A 20,391-nucleotide genomic window follows, 5' to 3' on the forward strand; every position below is an offset into this window, starting at 1 on the left:
GCAACACTGCCCGATAGTTGATCGTAGTGGAGATAACGTCGTCCAATGACAAGGGGAGAACGCCTTGCTTGGCAAACAACTGGCCAATCACAGTGCGACACATCCCTCGGGCAATGGGATCGTAGGGATCCACAACCGGAACACAAACAGGCGAACACAAACAGGCGAGTGTATATGACGTCACAGTGTGCGACTGAAGTCATGCCTTCTCCAGTGTGTCCCTGAGGTTTGGTTGGAAATAAAGCTAAATGAACTGATCAACTTGATCTATTAAGTGATACGTGAGTCATATTTAAGGGCTGACAACAACTACAACTCTTTCTGTCAATAGCAGGAGAATAGCTTTGCATTCTGGCTAAGATTGAGCATAGCATATTAGCAGCAGCAGATTATTTAGCTGGTTTATTTTTTGAAGGATTTATTATGGACTTTACTCTTCTTTAGTGTTATTTTTGTAAACATACTTTATTGTTGCTGTTTAAAAAAAATATATAAATCAGTAACAAACAGTGTGCCATGAATAAAATGCTCCTCTTCTTTTAGTGTTATTTAGCAAGTAGCTGTGTTGTTATCACACACCTTACCTTAAAGCTCCAAGGGCAGGTCTTTTCAATGCCTGTATCAGACATTTGACATGGTAATTATGCAAACAATGAAGTTAGTACGTTAGAGCTCTTAGTTATTACAAGATAGTGCTCTTAGTTATTACAAGATACTATTACAACACATGATGGTCTCCACCCTGATGTATAAAGCAAAGATATGCCTGCAGCTCGCAAACCCTCTCCTCCATCAGGGAAGCTCGGGTTTCTACACCTTAAAAGCCATAGCAGGGTCCCTGTCTACAACGCGGGCTTTGTGCAGCGATGGAGGGGCCGGTGGACGTGCTGCGAGAGATAGGATCAGTAAGAAGACAGAAAGAAACACCAATGGACCGGACAGAGGAGCTTCCTTCCCGAATTCTGTGTTTGCTGCTGGGACGGCAAAGAGGGCATCAGAGATGATGAGGAGAAAAGAAGCCCTGGCGTCCCTGGGTGATGAGGAGGAGGAGGAGGAGGTGAAGAGGGAGGACCAGGAGGCTGTCGGGAGACGGAGACAAGCAAGTAGGAGAACCGTTAGCCCTAGAATGTCTGTGATCTTACGTACATTTCGTGTGTTCCAAATACACAGCCATAGATCGGTCCCATCCGCGCCCGGTTAGCAGACTGATCTGCACGGCATAAAAGTGCTCCGCGCTGCGTGTGTACTCACCCAATAATTAATTCCTATGTCCATTTGAAAGTTCTGCCAGAAAACGTGTGTTTAGTAAAATATCTCCACTTTTCCACGAGCTGCACAGTGCACATGGACAACTTTCTTTCCGGGCAAGGGGCCAGAAATGAGTGCAGGACTGAATATATCTATACTTCCTTTGGGAAGCTCAAATGTATGGGGCACACAATTGGCAGGTGGTGTGATTCATTACCCCGCACCAATCGCACCTGTCAATTGTGTGCCCCATACGTTTGTGCTTCCCAAACATCGACTGTTTCCAAAGGAAGTTTTCATATGTTCAGTCCAGCAGTCATTTCAGGTCCGGCCTCGTCGCTGGCAGAGAATGTTCTCCGTGTGAATCTCGTGGAAAAGTGGAGATATTTTACTAAATACACGTTTTCTGGCAGAACTTTCAAATGGATATGAAACTAAAAGGACAATATCTGACTCCAAGTCTTAAGAGTTAATTATTGGGTGAGTACACACGCAGCGCTGAGCACTTTTATGCCGCGCAGATCAGCCGTCCGATCTATGGCTGTGTATTTGGAATACATGAAATGTATGTAAGATCACAGACATTCTAGGGCTAACTTAGGCCTACTTACACCTGCACACTGTTCAACACAAGCACAGACTTTTTTGTGACAAGTGACAACTGAAAAATATTTGGGTATTTACTTACTTTTAGTTTTGTGGCAGCGTGCACAAGAAATTTGGTACAGATCGGCCCACGCAGTCGCACACACACGCACAGACCCTCTTCTAGACAGGTCGCCACTTAGGTGCCATGCCGTTAAAAGCCTCAAGCTCTGTTAGGCTCGACTTCTGAGTCTCCTTTCCATTTCCGTATAGATCCTGCCACCTGCCAGGCTGCCACTCTAAACTATTGTTGGCCATGAAAATGTAGAAGAGTTGCATTGAAAGTAAAATTCTCCAACTTGTCTTGTTTGCCAGGGAAAGACGAGCCTCCTGAGCGCCCCCTGTCTGTGGCTGAGTGGAGGCAGATGAAAGAGGCGTCGTACAATCCAAAGCGGTTTGACGTTTACATGATGACATCACTGCACAAGTCCGGAGCAGAGCTGGATATCGCCAAGTGAGCAGAGGAGTGTGTGTGTGTGTGTGTGTGTGTGTGTGTGTGTGTGTGTGTGTGTGTGTGTGTGTGTGTGTGTGTGTGTGTGTGTGTGTGTGTGTGTGTGTGTGTGTGTGTGTGTGTGTGTGTGTGTGTGTGTGTGTGTGTGTGTGTGTGTGTGTGTGTGTGTGTGTGTGTGTGTGTGTGCGCGCGCGCGTGCGTGCGTGTATATTAGAGCCCAACCGATGCCACATTTTTGGGTCTGATGCCGATCCCAATTTCAGAGAATCCAAGACCACCGATTACCAACGTTTTGACAAATAATTTGTCAAAAAGTGCTCATACTTCTAATCAATTAGAAAAACTTAGATTGTATTAAAGTTCTATTGGAGAACATTTAACTTATAAGCAAACTGATAAATAAAAATAAACACAAATAATGTTTTGATAGATTCATATAAGTATATCATTGGGCAAAAACGCTGTATCTCCATATTCTAACTTTTTGAGGGTGTTTACTACAGCGTCACAAAAAAAGCATAAAAAATAGCAGATCACGCAGACACGTTTTGAGCTTGTAGATCTGCTACCTTTGCTTTTTTTTTTTTTTTTATCCTGAAAAGTAACGGGTTTCCACCCGACAGAGATGATATATAGTTAATATACATTTATGAGTATTTTCTTCTCATTTTGCATCCAAACAAACATCCCCCAAAACTATAGAAAAACATTTATTCAGATAATCCTCCCTACTTTCATTTATTGTTTTCCCTGTTTAATCTTCTTCTAACTTGCCCCCTCTGTTTTAGGTCCCTGCTGTCGTCTGTCGCCTTGGAGACGGGGACCCTGCCCTACGAGCTGTTGCTGCATTACCTGACGGTGTGCGTGAAGGGCGGCCACGACGGCGAGGTGGCGGACGTGTACGAGATCATGCGCGCACGATTCCCGCTGCTGGAGACGGCCGCCTGCAGCCTGTTCATCCAGTCCTTCAGCCGGACAGAGAGGTGGAGGGAGACCCTCGACATCCTGCGGGATATTAACAAGGTTATTATCAGTGGTGGACGGTAAACCAAGTACATTTACTTGAGTACTGTACTTAAGTGCATTGAATGTTTGAGTATCTGAACATTACTTTGAGTATTTGTATTTTTGTATGCTTATGACTTTCACGCCACTACATTTGAAAGACAAATATTGTACTTTTGACTCCACTACATTTCTAGGATAGGAAAAAGTACATTATGAATTAACCACTATTTAAAATATAGTGAATATGGCTCGCAACGCATCGTGATGCGACGCGTTTGTAGCGGAGTGCTGCCTGACTGTCTGATTGTATTCACTCCCAATATGGATAAAAGCATAATAAGCATTCTTCAGGTGTGGATAGATACTCTAGTAGCTATACAAGTAAGACGCGCGAACGCTGGAAGCGAACGCAGCTCGAAAATATTGTGTATTTACGGACTTGTAATCCGTGTTATTTCACTGTGATGGGGAGAGAACATTGACTGTGTGTGTGTGTGTGTGTGTGTGTGTGTGTGTGTGTGTGTGTGTGTGTGTGTGTGTGTGTGTGTGTGTGTGTGTGTGTGTGTGTGTGTGTGTGTGTGTGTGTGTGTGTGTGTGTGTGTGTGTGTGTGTGTGTGTGTGTGTGTGTGTGTGTGTGTTGCAGGCTGTCTAAATTCCTGCACTCTGGCGCCCTCTGGCCCTCTACTAGGCAGTGCATGCACACAGACAGACAGAAGCACACACACACACACAACCCAAGCACGGTAACATAGTAAGCTCCACTTGGTCGGAGGCGCGGCGAAATATAGCAAATATAGCAAATATAAATCTATAAATCTGCTAGGCCAGATATTATTGCTGGGGGGCCAATTATGGCCTGCGGGCCGCCCATTGACGAACATTGCCCTAGCTGGACCCCAGTCCATGAAGTACATTAAGTGTGTAATATCAACACTCCCACAGGTCTCCCTCCCCTCGCCTCGCAACTACGGCAAGATCATTGCTGGAGCCGTTATGCACGGCGATTCAGCCACGGCCTGGGCACTCTACGATGAGCTTACCAACAAGGGACTCAGCCCAGACCAGGACACCTGGGAAGTGCTGTTCAGGGGGGGAGGACAGCGGGAGGCGGAACAGGAAGGCAGGGAGCAGCCAGGGAGCGTCTCCCAGTCCGAGCAGCAGGAGAGGCTTCTGGCCATTCTGCACAACATGAGAAACAACCAGGTGTATCCGCAGCAGAGACTAGTCGACGCCATCAAAACCTGGTTTGAAAGGTACGACTATGGGGAAGTAAAGTCTAATTTATACTCTGTATGTAGGAAGTGTCGCTTGCCAAAAAGAACTGACCTACAAGGGCGGTCGGGTGGCGCAGGGGTAGGGCCCTCTATCACAGAGACCAGAGCCTTGTATGTAATTCACAGCTTTTTTATTACTACGGATAAATTCTGTTAATAAACAAACAGCAGTGATTTATTCAGACATCGTGTGTCCACAATATGGTCACATATTTTGGCAGGTCACCGATTTCTCCGTAACACTGTCATGCTGTACAAGGTGAGAATTTTAGTATTGGAATTTGGCTTGGGTTTAAATGCTCTCTGCGGTGCATCCGACTTGGCCGGTTGTCCATACAAACACAATTGACCATGAGGGAAGCCGGGGCGGGAATGGCAATCTCTGTCACTGCACTAGGGCCTACTGCGGGTCGATCAGGGCGCCTGTTCAGTGGGGTGCGTAACTCATGCCAAAAGAGGCACTTAAATGATTATTCCTCTTACACGCATCACTGTTGTAGAGACACTTGAAAGAACGTTTTATGATTTCTCATAAACAACCTTTTCTTTACCTCTTTTGTTTTAATTTTTCTTAACTTTTTTCGAATTAATCGCTTATTTGCTCTCCCCTCCTCTGCTGTCTCTTATTTCCTCTCTCCAGTCTTCCAGGACAGACATGGAAAACAGGTTGGACCACCGTCACCCCCAAGTAAATACATGTTCACTAATTCACTGCACTGTTAGTGTGTGTTATTATCGCAAGGAAATATGTTTATATGTTTACAAAAATCTGTCCAAAAAGATATGCTGAGAATGTTTTTGGAGATTAAGACATATTTAGATATATTTCATATACTGTATATTTTTATATTTCAAAACATATTTGAAGTGTGTGGGTATGCTTGTGTCTGTGTACACTTTTGTGTCTGTCTGTATACAATTTCTCCTGTGTGTGTGTGTGTGTGTGTGTGTGTGTGTGTGTGTGTGTGTGTGTGTGTGTGTGTGTGTGTGTGTGTGTGTGTGCACATTCTGTGTGTATTTAGGGGTGAGTGCAGATGTTGTGGGTCTTCGTTAGAGTCCGTTCAACTCACTACTGAGGAGTACCAACATCTGAAAGACGTAGTAATGACTAGCGTCATCCAAGGAAGAGATGTCTTCAGGAAGACTACACCTGAGGTAGAGACACACACACACACACACACACACACACACACACACACACACACACACACACACACACACACACACACACACACACACACACACACACACACACACACACACACACACAATGAACAACAAAGACATTAAGAAAATGAAATGAAGTGATTCCTTTCCCTTTAGGCATATCCTGCAGCCCCACTCTCACCCCAAATTTCCACTAGATGGTGTCATGTGTACTCATAAAGCAGCCAGTCTATTGAGATTGATAGCAGAACATTAGCGGGCTCTAGTGCTGCTCAGGGCAGCTGCTTTCACTTCACTTCATGACAACGCTTTGGGACAATTGTCAGTGCAAAGTGTCTCTTCTCCTATCAGCAGTCACTGCACATCAGCAGACTGGACGCAATTCAGTACAGTACTCAAACTTTTTCATTTCAAGGACTCCAAATTGATATGTATTAGGCCACGGACCCCCATCTGAAAAGGTTTTGTGCCAGGGACCCCCAGAAGAGAAGATTTATGTAAGAAAATGCAAAATTATTCAAAAGTTTCCAAACAGTTTAGTTATTTTCAAAAATAGCAGATGTACAAGCGACCTCCTGTGAGCTTGTACGTCTGCTATCTTTGAAGAGCCAACATATAAAATATGGATAAAGTGGTTAAAATGATTGTGACGCCCCCTGGAACCCCCCTCAAGGACCCCTTGGGGTCCCCAGACCCCACTTTGAGAAACACTGCAGTATACCACTTCTGCTGTGAGTGACCTGATGGTTTTCCATCCACGTGCCGAGCAGATGTTAAGCACACTTTTCATGTGTCACACACATGACTCTGCAAATTTGATACACTTTCATATACAACAGGCTGCTGTGAATAAATGGATTTACCTGAATGGTACGGCAAACGCACACACTTCAGGGATAAAAACAATTACTTTTATTCATTTATTATCTCCGCCAGGCTGAAGGCAGGGGGCGGAGATTGTGTTTTCGCCCCTGTGTGTGTGTGTCTGTGTCTGTCTGTCTGTCTGTGTGTTTTGTTTTGTTTTATTTGTGTGCGCAGATAATCTTGCACATCACTGGACTGATCAGCGTCAAACATTTTGTACTCGTAGTAGGCAAAGGAAGATACCGTACTCAACTCCAATTGTTTTAAATCAGCCTCATGGTGGCGCAACACCTGCCTGCTTTAAGTTATGGCCTATAACTCTTGAACTCTACGGTGTTTAATCACATTTTGGGCATATTTGTTTGACAGAAAATGTCATATGATGAACGCAACACGCACCCTCAAATTGAAACTGCATATTTAGGGGCCTCTATACAGGGCACCCCCAAAAGCACTTTAACTTATTACCTTAGGCTTAGGGGCTGCCATAAATCGTCCTAGGGTCCTGACGGCTGCAACCCACGACTCACACAGCCCTGGGTAGGCCACCCGGCCAGGCCGAGATATGTGCTCCACGGTGCACCCCTTTCTAGTTGAATTAGTTAGTTGCAGTTCTATCACCAGTTCTTTCTTCGCCCCAAAACGTTTTCATTTTTTGGAATGCGATGCATCATAATTCGCTCTCAGTTGCATTTACATCTCTCTCATTGCCTCCCTAGCCTCACTTATTAGTTAAATGTTTGCTTTGTGGGGGTTTTTTCGTCGTGTTTTATTTCCAGCGGTTGTTTGTAAAAGTCAACATGGCTATAAATATGCAGAATAGAACTTATAAATTAGTTTCAGCACCTGTCCTATGACAGGGAATCTCCAAGCAGGATATGAGTGTATACTTTGATAGGCTGTTCATCCCTCACTTCTCCATATTAAGCCTGGGGTAAAGTTGGTTTGCGCGTCGGTGTCCGTGCACCGGAAATAGCAGATCTACAATCTCGCAATGTGTTGTGCCGCGACGTGCTGTGAGCTTATAGATCGGCTATTTCCACGCAACTAAGTTAATCAGTCACCATCAGCCGCGTCACCCCCTGCACATCCTCTTATCACAGTGGTATCACAGCACATCCTCTTATCACACACTTGTAGATCTGCTATTTTTGAAGAATCGTGAAAATGTTTTGTGCCAAGAGGTCCCCTACAAAATATTTGTGAGATGGGGGTCTGCAGTCAAATACATATCCTTTTGGGGGTCTGTGACATGAAAAGATTTGAGAACTCTATCACATTCTCTGTGCGCTCTCTCTCTCTCTCTCTCTCTCTCTCTCTCTCTCTCTCTCTCTCTCTCTCTCTCTCTCTCTCTCTCTCTCTCTCTCTCTCTCTCTCTCTCTCTCTCTCTCTCTCTCTCTCTCTCTCTCTCTCTCTCTCTCAGTAGTTGTGGGAGTTTGTTGTTTGAACTGTTGAGACTGAGGGGAATTTCCAGCACGTGGAGCTCAATGTGTGTCTGTCTGGACCACAACTACCCCCTGCTGAACACACACACACACACACACACAGGACCGGCAGACACCTCGGGACAGATGTGGGAGACGAGTGGGGGGTGCAGAGGGGCATTTAAGATCAAGCACGAGGGTTTCAGACAGCAGGATGGGGCACACGTCTGCCGGGTAGAGGGGCTTCAAGTCCATGTGTGTGTGTGTGAGTGTGCGTGCGTGCGCATGTGTGAATACCACAGCTGTTAATGGCAGTGCACACTGCACACGCACATGTGCATTGCAAGCACAAATTACATTCAGTCTTTGACGGGGCAGGCAGACAGACAGACAGACAGACGGTTAAATGAAATCGGAAATAGACTAATTAATTTAACCCAGACAGTGTAAGGGGGCCATTCGGTTCCATTTTTACACTCACAGTTAAGATTAACGCAGGATTCCGCTGCACATGACCCGAAAATGCATAACAAACAATGGGCTCAATTCAGACCTGCATCCTGAATTAATTTGATATCCGTTTTCGGAGTTTCTCAGAGTTCATTCCGCCACAGAATCAGAAAAGAAAACCTCAATATAATGACACATATAGGGTTACCAAAATGAATATTGTTGCTGTCGGGCAGAAACCTTGTATCTCCATATTTCAACTTTTTGTATATTCTTTGTAAATTAATGCCCTACTTCGTCATACTACAGTGTCACTCATAAGTAGCAGAATTGGCGATCTACAAGCTCACGAGGTGTCGCGTTGTGAGCTTTTAGATCTACTATTTTTATTTTATTTTTGAAATTATTAACTGAAAGTGGTTAAGTTCGATTTCCTGAAATTCCTGAAACCGTTGTGGACATACAAGGTTTCCACCCGACCGCGACGACACGGCACACAGCTGCACCGGTCTAGGCCAGGGGTTCCCAACAACCGCTGGTCCCTGGGGGGACCGGTATGCATTTCCACATTTTGTCGCGGACACGCGGGTCGGGGATACCACTGTGGGCTATTTAGAGGACAGTTCTGCATGTGATATGCATAATTCAGAAGGACAGTGAGTGATGGCCTTTTTTCCCGCTGCAGACTGTACACAATAATATCCTCAGTGTTAAACCACTTTCAACCTGGGGTCCCTATATTGTCGTTATTATAGGCGATATTTTTTCCTAGATCAGTGGTTCTCAATCTTTTTCAAGTCAAGGACCTCCCAATTGATATGTATTTGGCCGTCTGAAAATGTTTTGTGCCAGGGACCCCCGAAGAGAAGATTTGTGTAAAAAGAATAATCTTGGGTAAATGATAAAAAAAATTATATATATATTTTTGATAATCAAAAAAAAAAACTGTGATAGAAGACAGAAGCTCGCAGCGCTTTATCCATATAAACAGATAACGTGGTTTAAATGATTGTGACTCTGTATTAACTACTTTTGCTGTGGACCCCCTGGAACCCCCACCCCCCCCCAAGGACCCCTGGTGGTCCCCGGACCCAACTTTGAGAACCACTGGCCTAGATGTTCAAGCTAGGAAGTTATTTTCGCTATTCGTCCTATGGCAAAATAGGGCTTCACAGTAAGCGGGTAATTTGGTTACATTTGTATAGAGTTACAAATGGATAAATGATTCGACACTGAGTATTTTACTGTGAATGTTCCGTTTCTAAAGTCAGGCTACGATGCCAAGTGTGTGGTTGTGGCCAATGCAATAAGTAGGCATTATACTACACATTCTTTCACGATATTCCAGTGTGTGTCTATCTGTGCAAGCATCTAGGAGACTGTGTTCTTATGCACGGTCATTATATTAGGACTAATATACTCCAATGTACTGTAACTCTATGGCCGTGATACAGTACTGTATGTGTTTGCAATTGTGTGTGTGTGTGTGTGTGTGTGTGTGTGTGTGTGTGCGTGTGCGTGCGCGTGCGTGTGCATGCAGTCATATAATCCCTAGCAGCACAATGAGCCAGTTTCACATGTCTGCCTCTGGAAAGTCCCTGGATAGTTATACTGGACTCTCTCTGTCTCTCTCTCTCTCTGTGTCTCTCTCTCTCTCTCTCTCTCTCTCTCTCTGCATGTCTGTCTCTCTGTATGTCTCTGTCCCTCAGTGTGTGTCTCTCTGTCTCTCACTCTCTGTCTCTTTCTATTTTGTCTTTTTTATGATATCTCCCTCTCTCTCTTTGACACTCATTGTCTTTTCCCTCACCTTTGCTCTCTTCCTCCTCTTCACACTGTCCTCGCTCCATCACCCATCATCTGTCAATGTCATTTCAGCTCTCTGCTATTCCATCAGTTGCTAATACCCCCCACACCCCAACCCTAAATACATGGCACACACACACCAAACAACCCTCTAATGTGAAACCGTGTGTGTGTGTGTGTGTGTGTGTGTGTGTGTGTGTGTGTGTGTGTGTGTGTGTGTGTGTGTGTGTGTGTGTGTGTGTGTGTGTGTGTGTGTGTGTGTGTGTGTGTGTGTGTGTGTGTGTGTGTGTGTGTGTGTGTGTGTGTGTGCGCGCGTGTGTGTGTGCATGTGTGTGTCTGCGTGTGTGTGAGACTTCGCCCTGAGAGAAAATGATGAAAAATGAGACACTGGAAAACTTTCGCTTTGCGCTGCTGGACTCTGTTCAGCACTTCAGATAACCTTGTTTGGCAGACATTCTATCTAGGACGCAATTCCATGGGAGGAAATTTTGTAGCCTCGAGTACAAGGGATAAAATTGCATGAGGTCATGTTTTTATTAGACTGTTTCCATCTATAGCTCTGTTGTGCTCTGCCACTGCCACGTCCCGTAAGCACATGCTACATAATGGATAATTGACCAAATGTGGTCATGCATGAAGTACCATGTTATTGGCTGAGTGTGTACTAGAATGTGAGAAATAGACATTGTGAGGACCATTTTCCTGGTCCTCATAAGAATTCTTTGTTTTATGGTTGAAAAAAAGATACGTTTACAATTAGAAAAAGATTCAGGTAAGGAGTTATGATCAGGATTAGACATTAGAGGTTAGGTTTAGGGCTTGGAATTAGAGTTAAGTTAACCATGATTTATACTTAGTTGCATGCCAGTGTTGTGCACCGGAAAATAGCCGATCGTTGTGGACTTGTAGATCTGGTGTCTTTAGGCTTACGGTTAAAATGTTGATGTCCTCACAAGTATAGTTATACAATCCTTTGTGTGCGCGTGTGTGTGTGTGTGTGTGTGTGTGTGTGTGTGTGTGTGTGTGTGTGTGTGTCTGTGTGTGTCTGTGTGTGTGTGTGTGTGTGTGCATGCACACATGCATGTGTGCAATCAGTGAGAAGCGCCAGTGCAGGGGAATTCGCAGCCTGTATTTCCATATCGCTGTTAATACTTTCACTTTTAGATATCAGTGTGTTCCTGTACTGAATTTAGCTGTAGTTCTATTTATTGCCGTGCAGCTTTCCTATGAGACTGTGCCCTGGTCACAAAGGTCATCATGGGAATAAATAAAAGCAGGGACCCCCAAGCCTATTCTGGATGAAACATGCGTGGAAAGTCGGTGATTATGTTGGCATCAAAGCATTCTCAAGTACCCACGATGTCAGCTGGGATGACAAATGAGTGCTGAGCGATCTCGCTTAGTCCGAAAGTAGCACACATGTTGTTAGAGTTGCATTGCATTTACATCCACTAGCTTTGCACTCTTATTCAAAACGACTTTTGAGCAATTGCGTCAGGTTGAACCTGTGACTTTATAATATTATGATACAAGTCTTTCTAACCACTCATGCATCCATACCTGCACGAAAAAACAACTATCAGGTGGGTTTGGCAACTAGGAATATTTATCAAATTGTCTCTGCCGGGTGGAAAAGTGTTACTTTTCAGGATTCAAACAAAAACAAATGGCAAAAGCAGCAGATCGACAAGCTCTCGAGCTTGTGGATCTGCTACTTGTATGCTTTCGTGTGACGCTGTAGTATGAGTAGGGCATTCATTTATGAAAAAAACACAAAAAGTTAACCCATTTAGACCTGAGGCTGATTCTAAAAACGCCTTCTAAATCCTGACCTAAGTTTTATGAAAAACTTCAAATATTTATTAAAAAATTACAACAAATGTATGTTGCTATATACTGTACATAGCAACAAGAACTCCAAAAGGGGTTCCCGTCCTGAAAGGTATAGTTACAAATAGGGGTTCCTGCTCAAAATGGGTTAAAATATAGAGATAAGAGGTTTCTGCCCGACAGCAACAAAATTGGCAGAGAGAAAGCCTAGAAGTCTATAAAACAAAACCGCCAACCGTTGTGGCAAAGATCAGTCACCGTAAAGCTGTGATGCGATTATGACACGTGGAGTGAATCTGGTCCTGGGCAGTCTCGGAATACTGCTGGTTTTCATTGTAGCCCATCTCACAGACTCATTTAAGCCTGAGATATATTTAATTGCACATGGGTGTCGCACACTGAAAATGGCAGATCTACAAGCTCACAATGCGTCGCACTGTGAGATTTTCACTACGCGACACCTGCATGAAACCAACTATAAATCAGACATTAGACTTGACACACCAGGTGAAGGCAGTTCAATTTATATTCTGTGTGAATTAAGTTTTTATTGGTTTTCACAATAAAAACTGTTCAAAATAACAGTCTGGAATTGTACAAAATATTGGACAGTAATGTTTAAAAAGCAGACAATTGGCACAATTGTTAGTGTACCGGTGGAGTCTCCGGTAGGAGACTCAAATGCAGGTCAATCGAGTCTCCTACCGGAGACTCCACCGGTCATCAAATTATTGGCTTAGGAATGCGACAAAAACTAAAAAATACTCCTTTAACAAACTGTGTAGAAAACTACTCTGAGATAATATGCTCATAAAATCTTTCCCAGGTTACCATAGTTTTATCACTTCCCTTTCATTTTCATTTTTTTCCCCCATTAGGGGCACATTCACTTCATTCATTGAACCTACCCACATTCTAATTAATGGTTCTGATTCCTTGTAACATCTGAGAATCTGTCGGGCTTCCGTGATCATCTCTGCTGTTACCAGAGAAAGATCATTCTTCAATATCTCACCTTTCTTTACTTTGATTATTGTGTTTATTCATATTGGTTGCTTCTAATGTTGGTGAAGCAGGAATTGCAGCTTGTTCAAGGGTCTCATATGTTGCTCTTAATAGTTTTCACATCCATCGTTCTCCCTCTGTCTGTCTCTATGTAGGAATTAAATACGTTCAAGGAATTTGTGAAGCAGAAGCCGGCGTTTGACGTGGTCGTGGATGGACTGAATGTGGCCAATATCACACGCAATGGCAGGCGTGCAGAGACGGTGAGAACTCATATGAATTCCTATAAATTCCCAGCCTTATCTCATGAGGAGAAATACATATCATGTTGGGGGTCCTTGACATGAAAAAGTTTGAGCACCATTGATATATAGCAACATATGTTTTAAAAAAAAAACTGTTAGGATTTAGAATCTCCAGAAGCAAAGATTCGAGCTTCAAATGTTCGCCTTAAAAAATACATATTCAAAGATTTGCACACATTTTCTCGATTTTTCAAAAATAGCAGATCTACATGCTCGTTCCCGGTCTTAAAGGGTTCATTTCATATCCGGGTTTGGTTCTGAATGGGTAAAACAAAGAATGCAGGTCAGATCATGGGTGTTCATATTAAAGTAATTTCGCGCAAACAAAGTATAGATAAGACTCAACCCTCAGATGACAGGATTCTTGGTCTTCACTCTTCACAAGAATACTTGTACTATAAAGAGTTTCTTTCCCTCCTACAGGTATATGTCTGTTGAACTGAGGGGCTTTTCTGCGTGTTGTACTATGACTAACCATACATTGCGTGTGTGGGGGTAGGATCGCCTGTTTTAGTGGTCACTGGCCTTTTTATTTAAACCAACAACCAGCCCACTTGTCTACCAGCCAACGTCTCTGTCTGTCTGCCTACGTTTTTAATGTTTGAAAACAAACGCCGTTAGTCATTGTGTGAGATTAAGAGACAGAGATAGACCATCAAGTAAACCCACACACCGGTTTCATACTGCGACCTCAAGATTATCGTGGACCTTCAAGTCAGAACCAAATCTACTATGAATTAAATAATACGATGCTTCTCTACTATAGTATTTTTTCTGCAACCTTTGACCTGCACAAACATGCTCCTTATGGTGCATTTATATTTCATCATACAACCGTGTTGCTCGGAAATCAGTTATTCCATTTTCAACTAAACATAGCAACTTTGAATACTTAGAAAAGTGCCATATAAATTTGAGATGATATTATTTAATTTAAAATCAGGCGTACAACAATCTGTAAATTAGGCTTTAAGTTCCTGTAGTATTTCCATGAACAAACCGAGTGTTCCTAAAACTAATACAATCGTGCCATTAATCACTTTCACCCATGCGGCTCTATTTTTGGCATGTCATTATAGGCGAAATCTATCAAAGATTATTTCAAATTTACAAAGAATTTCTAAAATAGCTAATCTATAGAACAACCTGTTAAAATGTGGCAGTTGTGAGTTTGTAGAGTGGCTATTTTTGCAATTGTTTTAACAGGGCTTAAAGGGGAATTTTGGACTAAAGTTTTCTTACCTTTTCTATGACGTTATGATATCTTAGGATGAATGGTACAGTAGAAAATTTTCATAACTCCACCCCTAAGCCGCCACAGCTTAAAAGGTGCGCGGATAGGCCTTAGGTTAGATCACATATTTTAATAGATTTTTTTATTAATTTTTTTGGTGAGATCTGACGTTCATAGTGACAGAACACTGTCCCAAAAAAAAAAAAAAAAAAAAAAAAAACAGAAGTCTCGCTAGACGAGATTGAAATCTCGAGATTTCAATCTTGTCTAGCGAGACTTCTGTTTTTTTTTTTTTTTTTTTTTTTTGGTTGCATAGTGTTCTGTCACTATGAACGTCAGATCTCACCAATTTTTTTTTTTTTAAATCTATTAAAATATGTGATCTAACCTAAGGCCTATCCGCGCACCTTTTAAGCTGTGGCGGCTTAGGGGTGGAGTTATGAAAATTTTCTACTGTACCATTCATCCTAAGATATCATAACGTCATAGAAAAGGTAAGAAAACTTTAGTCCAAAATTCCCCTTTAAGTGGTTCATTTGTTTCACACACACACACACACACACACACACACACACACACACACACACACACACACACACACACACCATAACAAAACATGTCCATTCACACACCTGCAAAGCCCATAGGGAACATTGGTACCCAACCCGCTGATTGACAAACCCATTGCTGACTTGCAAACAGATGAATTTCCCCAGCCCGAGTGGAACGCTGATAGAATTGACCACTGTCCCCACAGCAAGGGAAGTCCCCACCACAGAAACAGGACTTCCTATGTACAGCCTGTCCTGATAAGGAGAGAGATAGATACCCAGAGAGAGAGAGAGAGAGATGATAAGAGGGCTTCCAACAGCTTAAAGGCTGTGTAAACACCGCTATTTAAATGACACAGACATGCGCTTCTTTGAATATTTGGAGGAAACTATAACTAATGGCTAACGTTTGGATGAAAAACTATAACCAATGACTAATGATATCAAACTAGTATTTGAATAAACTAAGATTTGAGAAATGTACTTGAACTAGGCCAATGCCCGTTGGGGACGCATGCCCTTCCGTTTACCTGTTGCTATATCTGCCTGATGAGTGGTGGAAGTTGAGACTCAACAATATTCAGTGTGAATAATTGGGATGACTGTAATAACCCTTATTTTATTGCATTAGATGTCTTTTCTTTTCTTTTTTTTGCATTTTACCTCATTTGATTAAAGATCTTATTTCATAATTGAATGTCTACTTTGGCAATATAACATAAATGTTATAGCAACAACACTTTTATAAAATGTTTATATACTATTGGAGAAGCGTTCCCTCCACCAGCTGGGGCTGTGATCTTGGATCTTGATTGATCCACTAGCTTTGACAAAATAATAGACTCTCTGTGTGCACAAGTCTGACAATCAATGCCTTTGACATTTCAATGTTCACTATCGAACCATTCAAACAGACGAGTAGACAAACAGGCTTTGTGAGTTTCCATTCTCAAAATTACTTGCTCACATTTGACTTTATTTACAGTATTTATTTTACTGTACCTTACATGTGACACTAGTCAGATGCATTTGTTGTAGGACAGCCACAGTACATTGTAATTTGCCGAGGTGACTATCTTTATGTGTGTGTGTGTGTGTGTGTGTGTGTGTGTGTGTGTGTGTGTGTGTGTGTGTGTGTGTGTGTGTGTGTGTGTGTGTGTGTGTGTGTGTGTGTGTGTGTGTGTGTGTGTGTGTGTGTCTAAAAATAGACACGTGTGTGTCTAAAAATAGACACATTTGAGTTAACTGAAAAAATATTAATATGAGGCTTCACAAAACTACGAGAACTAACTGAAACTGTATTGTGTGTTTACAAAACAAACTAATACAAACTAAAATCACAAAAAAATATATAAATTGTTTGCCAGTATCCAATATTTCTATTTATATAACACAGAAAATAGCAGATCTACAAGCTCACAGTTAGTGAGCTTGTTATTTTCATACTTTCTTCAGAGCTTTTTCTTACCCGTGGCAAATACCCCATATTACAATAGCAAACTGAAACTAGCACTAAAAACTAAAGAAAACTAATCTAAAACTGAGGCTTTTTCACAAAATAAAAACGTAACTAAATTCGCAAACCCTGCGTTAAAAACAAAGTACAACTAACTGAAATGGAAAATATGAAGTCCAAACGAAATAAAAATAAATGACAAATTCAAGACGATAATAAACATGTCTGTCTGTCTGTCTGTCTGTCTGTCTGTCTGTCTGTCTGTCTGTCTCCCAGTTGTTAGCGGTGGTGTCGGAGTTGGAGCGCCAGGGTCAGGTTGTGTTGGTTCTGGGCAGGAAACACATGCTTCGGTCCTCCCGGTCCTGGGACGAACAAAGCATGAGGCTCATCCAGAAGAAGGCACACTGCTTCTTCACTGACAACATGTAAGTCCCTCTGAGAATATTGAATAGACTAGTGGTTCTCAACCTTTTGCACGTGAAGGACCCCCAAATTAATATGTACTTGACCACTGACATCCATCTGAAAAGATTTTGTGCCAGGGACCCCATATATAAGATTTGTTTTTAAAATGGTTAAAAGATATTCAAACGTTTTTAAAGATGTTTCAAGATTTATTTTGGGGAAATAGCGCATGTAAATATATACATGTACGGTTAAAGTGGTTACATACATTTATATGCTATATTAACACATTTTGCTGGGGACCCCCTGGAATCCCCTCAAGGACTCCCGCGGGTCCCCGGAACGCACTTTGAGAACCACTGGAACAGACGCATTGTATTCCTCTTGTAAGAGAAGGCAAACTGCTTTTTCATTTAACAGAAACTATAAATACATTTTAAGTCCTTATCAAGGACTTGGGATAATAAACAAAAACAGGCAGAGTTTTAGACACCAGGATGAGACCAGGCAGCCACATGTTAACAGTAGATCTGCAGCCTGGCAATGACACACATTATATCGTCGCTGTCTGGCAGAAACCATTTTTTTCCATCATTGATTAGAATGACGAATTCAGACGGAAATTAATGGTCCACAAAATCCCCATTCATGGTCAAAAACCTCCCAACTCCACTTGAGCTGTATTTGGGTTAAGTGATGATAATATAAGGACACATTCAAGTTGTATAAAGTCGTCATACCAACTTTCATGAGGAAATATTGTGTTGTTTCTTTTTTCCTTATTCCTTATTTCCTGATAAGTTAATATTTTGCACATAACTGGTTTCTGCCCGACAGCAGAGTTATGTAATATATATGTTTCATAGACAATGTGTCTGCATTGGATCATCATCAGCAAAGTGATAAACAAAATGAAAAAAGCAAAAGCCTGTCCTTTACATCACATTCACGTTCTCAAACCTTTTCATGTCAAGGACCCCTAAATTAATGTGCATTTGGCCGTGGACCCTGTCTGAAAAGATATTGTGCCTGTTAGGATCCCATATAATATTTGTAGTATTAAAAATATAACAAATATTCAAACATTTTCAAATATATTTTTTAAAGATTGCTTTGAAAATACCTGATGTATGCTGTACACCCTATCAATCAAGGGTTGGATTGGGGTAAGCCCCTTCAACATACTAGCGTCATGTCCAGGGGGTGTACTTGTACATCTAGCAGCCTCACGCTAAGGAAACAGGAGATAGGCCTCTCAGGGCTCGGCAAGGCTTACTTATATAGGGCCCTGAGGGTCCCCCGACCCCACTTTGAGAACCCCATTAGACCACGGACCACCATAACTCTTGAGAATGTAGTAAATGTACAAATGAAACCAAATGGACCCCTAAGGGTTATTTATCTGGAGACCCCCTTGAACCCCCTCAAGGACCCCTGGGGGTCCCCGGACCCCACTCTGAGAACCAGTGCTTAACATAGTGAAAGTAGTGCTGACGAGGTGCTGACTCAGAGAACAAAGAACATTTAATGATGAGTCGGGTACAAAGCATTACGTGGGAAGTGAAGTTGCACTGAATCATGAAGATAAATGCTTAAGTCCCATGTGCTAAGTGTTTAGAACAGATGACATGCTTACGCAACAGAAGGACTGGATGTGAATCACACAGGATAGTCATTTTCATCCCGACAGTATTCTGCAACATTAAAGTTGGAAACGGACTAGATTCACCATTTCGTTGAGTGCAACGCTACACAAAGCACACACTACTCTTCCTGATTTCAGGTACATTTGTAGCCAAATGCACAACAGAGAAAAGAGCACAGTGGAATACACAAACAGCAGAGAGGACATTGCATTATAACACTTAACGTTTAACGTTTAAGATTCACATGTGATTGTGTATTCACAGCTTCAGCCATATATTGTACATGAACATAGAGTCTAGACCATTTTCTCGTTAATTATGTTAATTTTATATTTCACTTTTGTTTACTCCAACGTCAATGTTGAAAAAACTAAAATAAATGTAAAAAAAATAAGTAATTAAAATGTTACCAAACGTACCTGAATAATTGGCTGAACATCATTGCGCACTTAATAAGTTATGGACATTTGAATTTGTTCGTAAATGTATCTTTGCTCTAAGGACTAGACTTTTCAGATCAACCTGCACTTGAAAATGTATTAAAATGCAATGATAAGATAACTATGACAACTAATAAATGCACAATGATGTGTCTTTGATCTCAAGGAAATGTCAAGTTTTTGCAAGTAGATTGTTATACTGTATTGAAATGAATGGAATCTATAATGGCTTCTTCAAAAAATTATAACAACTGTATGCCTTTTGAAAGTTGTCAGCAGAAATGTGAACTGTAGTCAATGGGCGAAACATGCCAGACCAGTGGTTTGGTCCTTAAACTCTTAGGGAAAGGGAAACTTTTTTGAAACCCCCAGTAGATCTGTCTTCATGTTTACCTAGCCCTCTCTTTCTGGAAGTCTGTTTGTACTTACCTTAACCATCTTTGTCTTTTATCAGTTCAGAGGACGACCCCTTCCTCCTGTATGCCGCGTTGCATTCTGGGAACCACTGTCGGTTTGTGAGTCGCGACCTGATGAGGGACCACAAGGCGTGCATGCCAGACGGAGGCAGCAGACGCCTCTTCTTCAAATGGCAGAGAGGACATCAGCTGGTGGTGCACGGATTCATCACACCTAACAGGAGGGTCCGCTTCGAGGTGAGAGGGGAAGATAGGAGACTGAAGAGGGGAAAATGGAGCTAGTTGACTGTCATTCAAATGGCTTTGAATGGTAATGAGTGAATAGGTCATAGTGGCAGGGAACGTCCAATTTCAGTTAGGGTTAGATTTAGGCCTTTAGAGGTTTGGTTTAGGGGTTGGAATTGTGCCTGATATATACTTAGTTGCATACCAGTGTCTTGCACGAAAATTGTTGATCTACATGCTCACAACGTCCTCACAAGTGTGTGTGTGTTTTCAGAGTATCCCTGGTTATGACACCATAATACAGACGGGAGACAACACTTGGCATATTCCCTATGACGACTCAGTTGAGGAGAGGACAAGCCATGAAGTGCCACTGCGATGGCTGTGTCTCACCAAGACACACTGAACTAACAAAACCCTTCATGTGGGAGGAAATGTGCATTCACTACAGCTGGACTGGGCTATGTCTATGTTGTCATATGGTTTCATTTGTAATTGTCAAACTGCAAATAAAATTGTCTATAAAAAATGCAATGGAAGTTTT

The 20,391-nt window shown here is 42.2% G+C and overlaps 1 protein-coding gene across 1 annotated transcript; it reads left to right on the forward strand.

Annotated features, from left to right (window-relative positions):
• Nucleotides 1–194: 194 nt before the first annotated feature.
• prorp (protein only RNase P catalytic subunit) lies at nucleotides 195–20,348 on the forward strand. The gene is made up of 10 exons (XM_080414028.1): nucleotides 195–1,103; nucleotides 2,209–2,347; nucleotides 3,133–3,367; nucleotides 4,295–4,605; nucleotides 5,267–5,314; nucleotides 5,649–5,781; nucleotides 13,325–13,432; nucleotides 16,992–17,140; nucleotides 19,661–19,859; nucleotides 20,122–20,348. The coding sequence occupies exons 1-10, from the start codon at nucleotides 728–730 to the stop codon at nucleotides 20,251–20,253; spliced, it is 1,830 nt and encodes a 609-aa protein (XP_080270154.1). The 5' UTR covers nucleotides 195–727; the 3' UTR covers nucleotides 20,254–20,348.
• Nucleotides 20,349–20,391: the final 43 nt, after the last annotated feature.

Source organism: Gymnoscopelus braueri (genome assembly GCF_963280865.1).
Source record: "Gymnoscopelus braueri genome assembly, chromosome: 19".
NCBI classification, from domain to species: Eukaryota; Metazoa; Chordata; class Actinopteri; order Myctophiformes; family Myctophidae; genus Gymnoscopelus; species Gymnoscopelus braueri.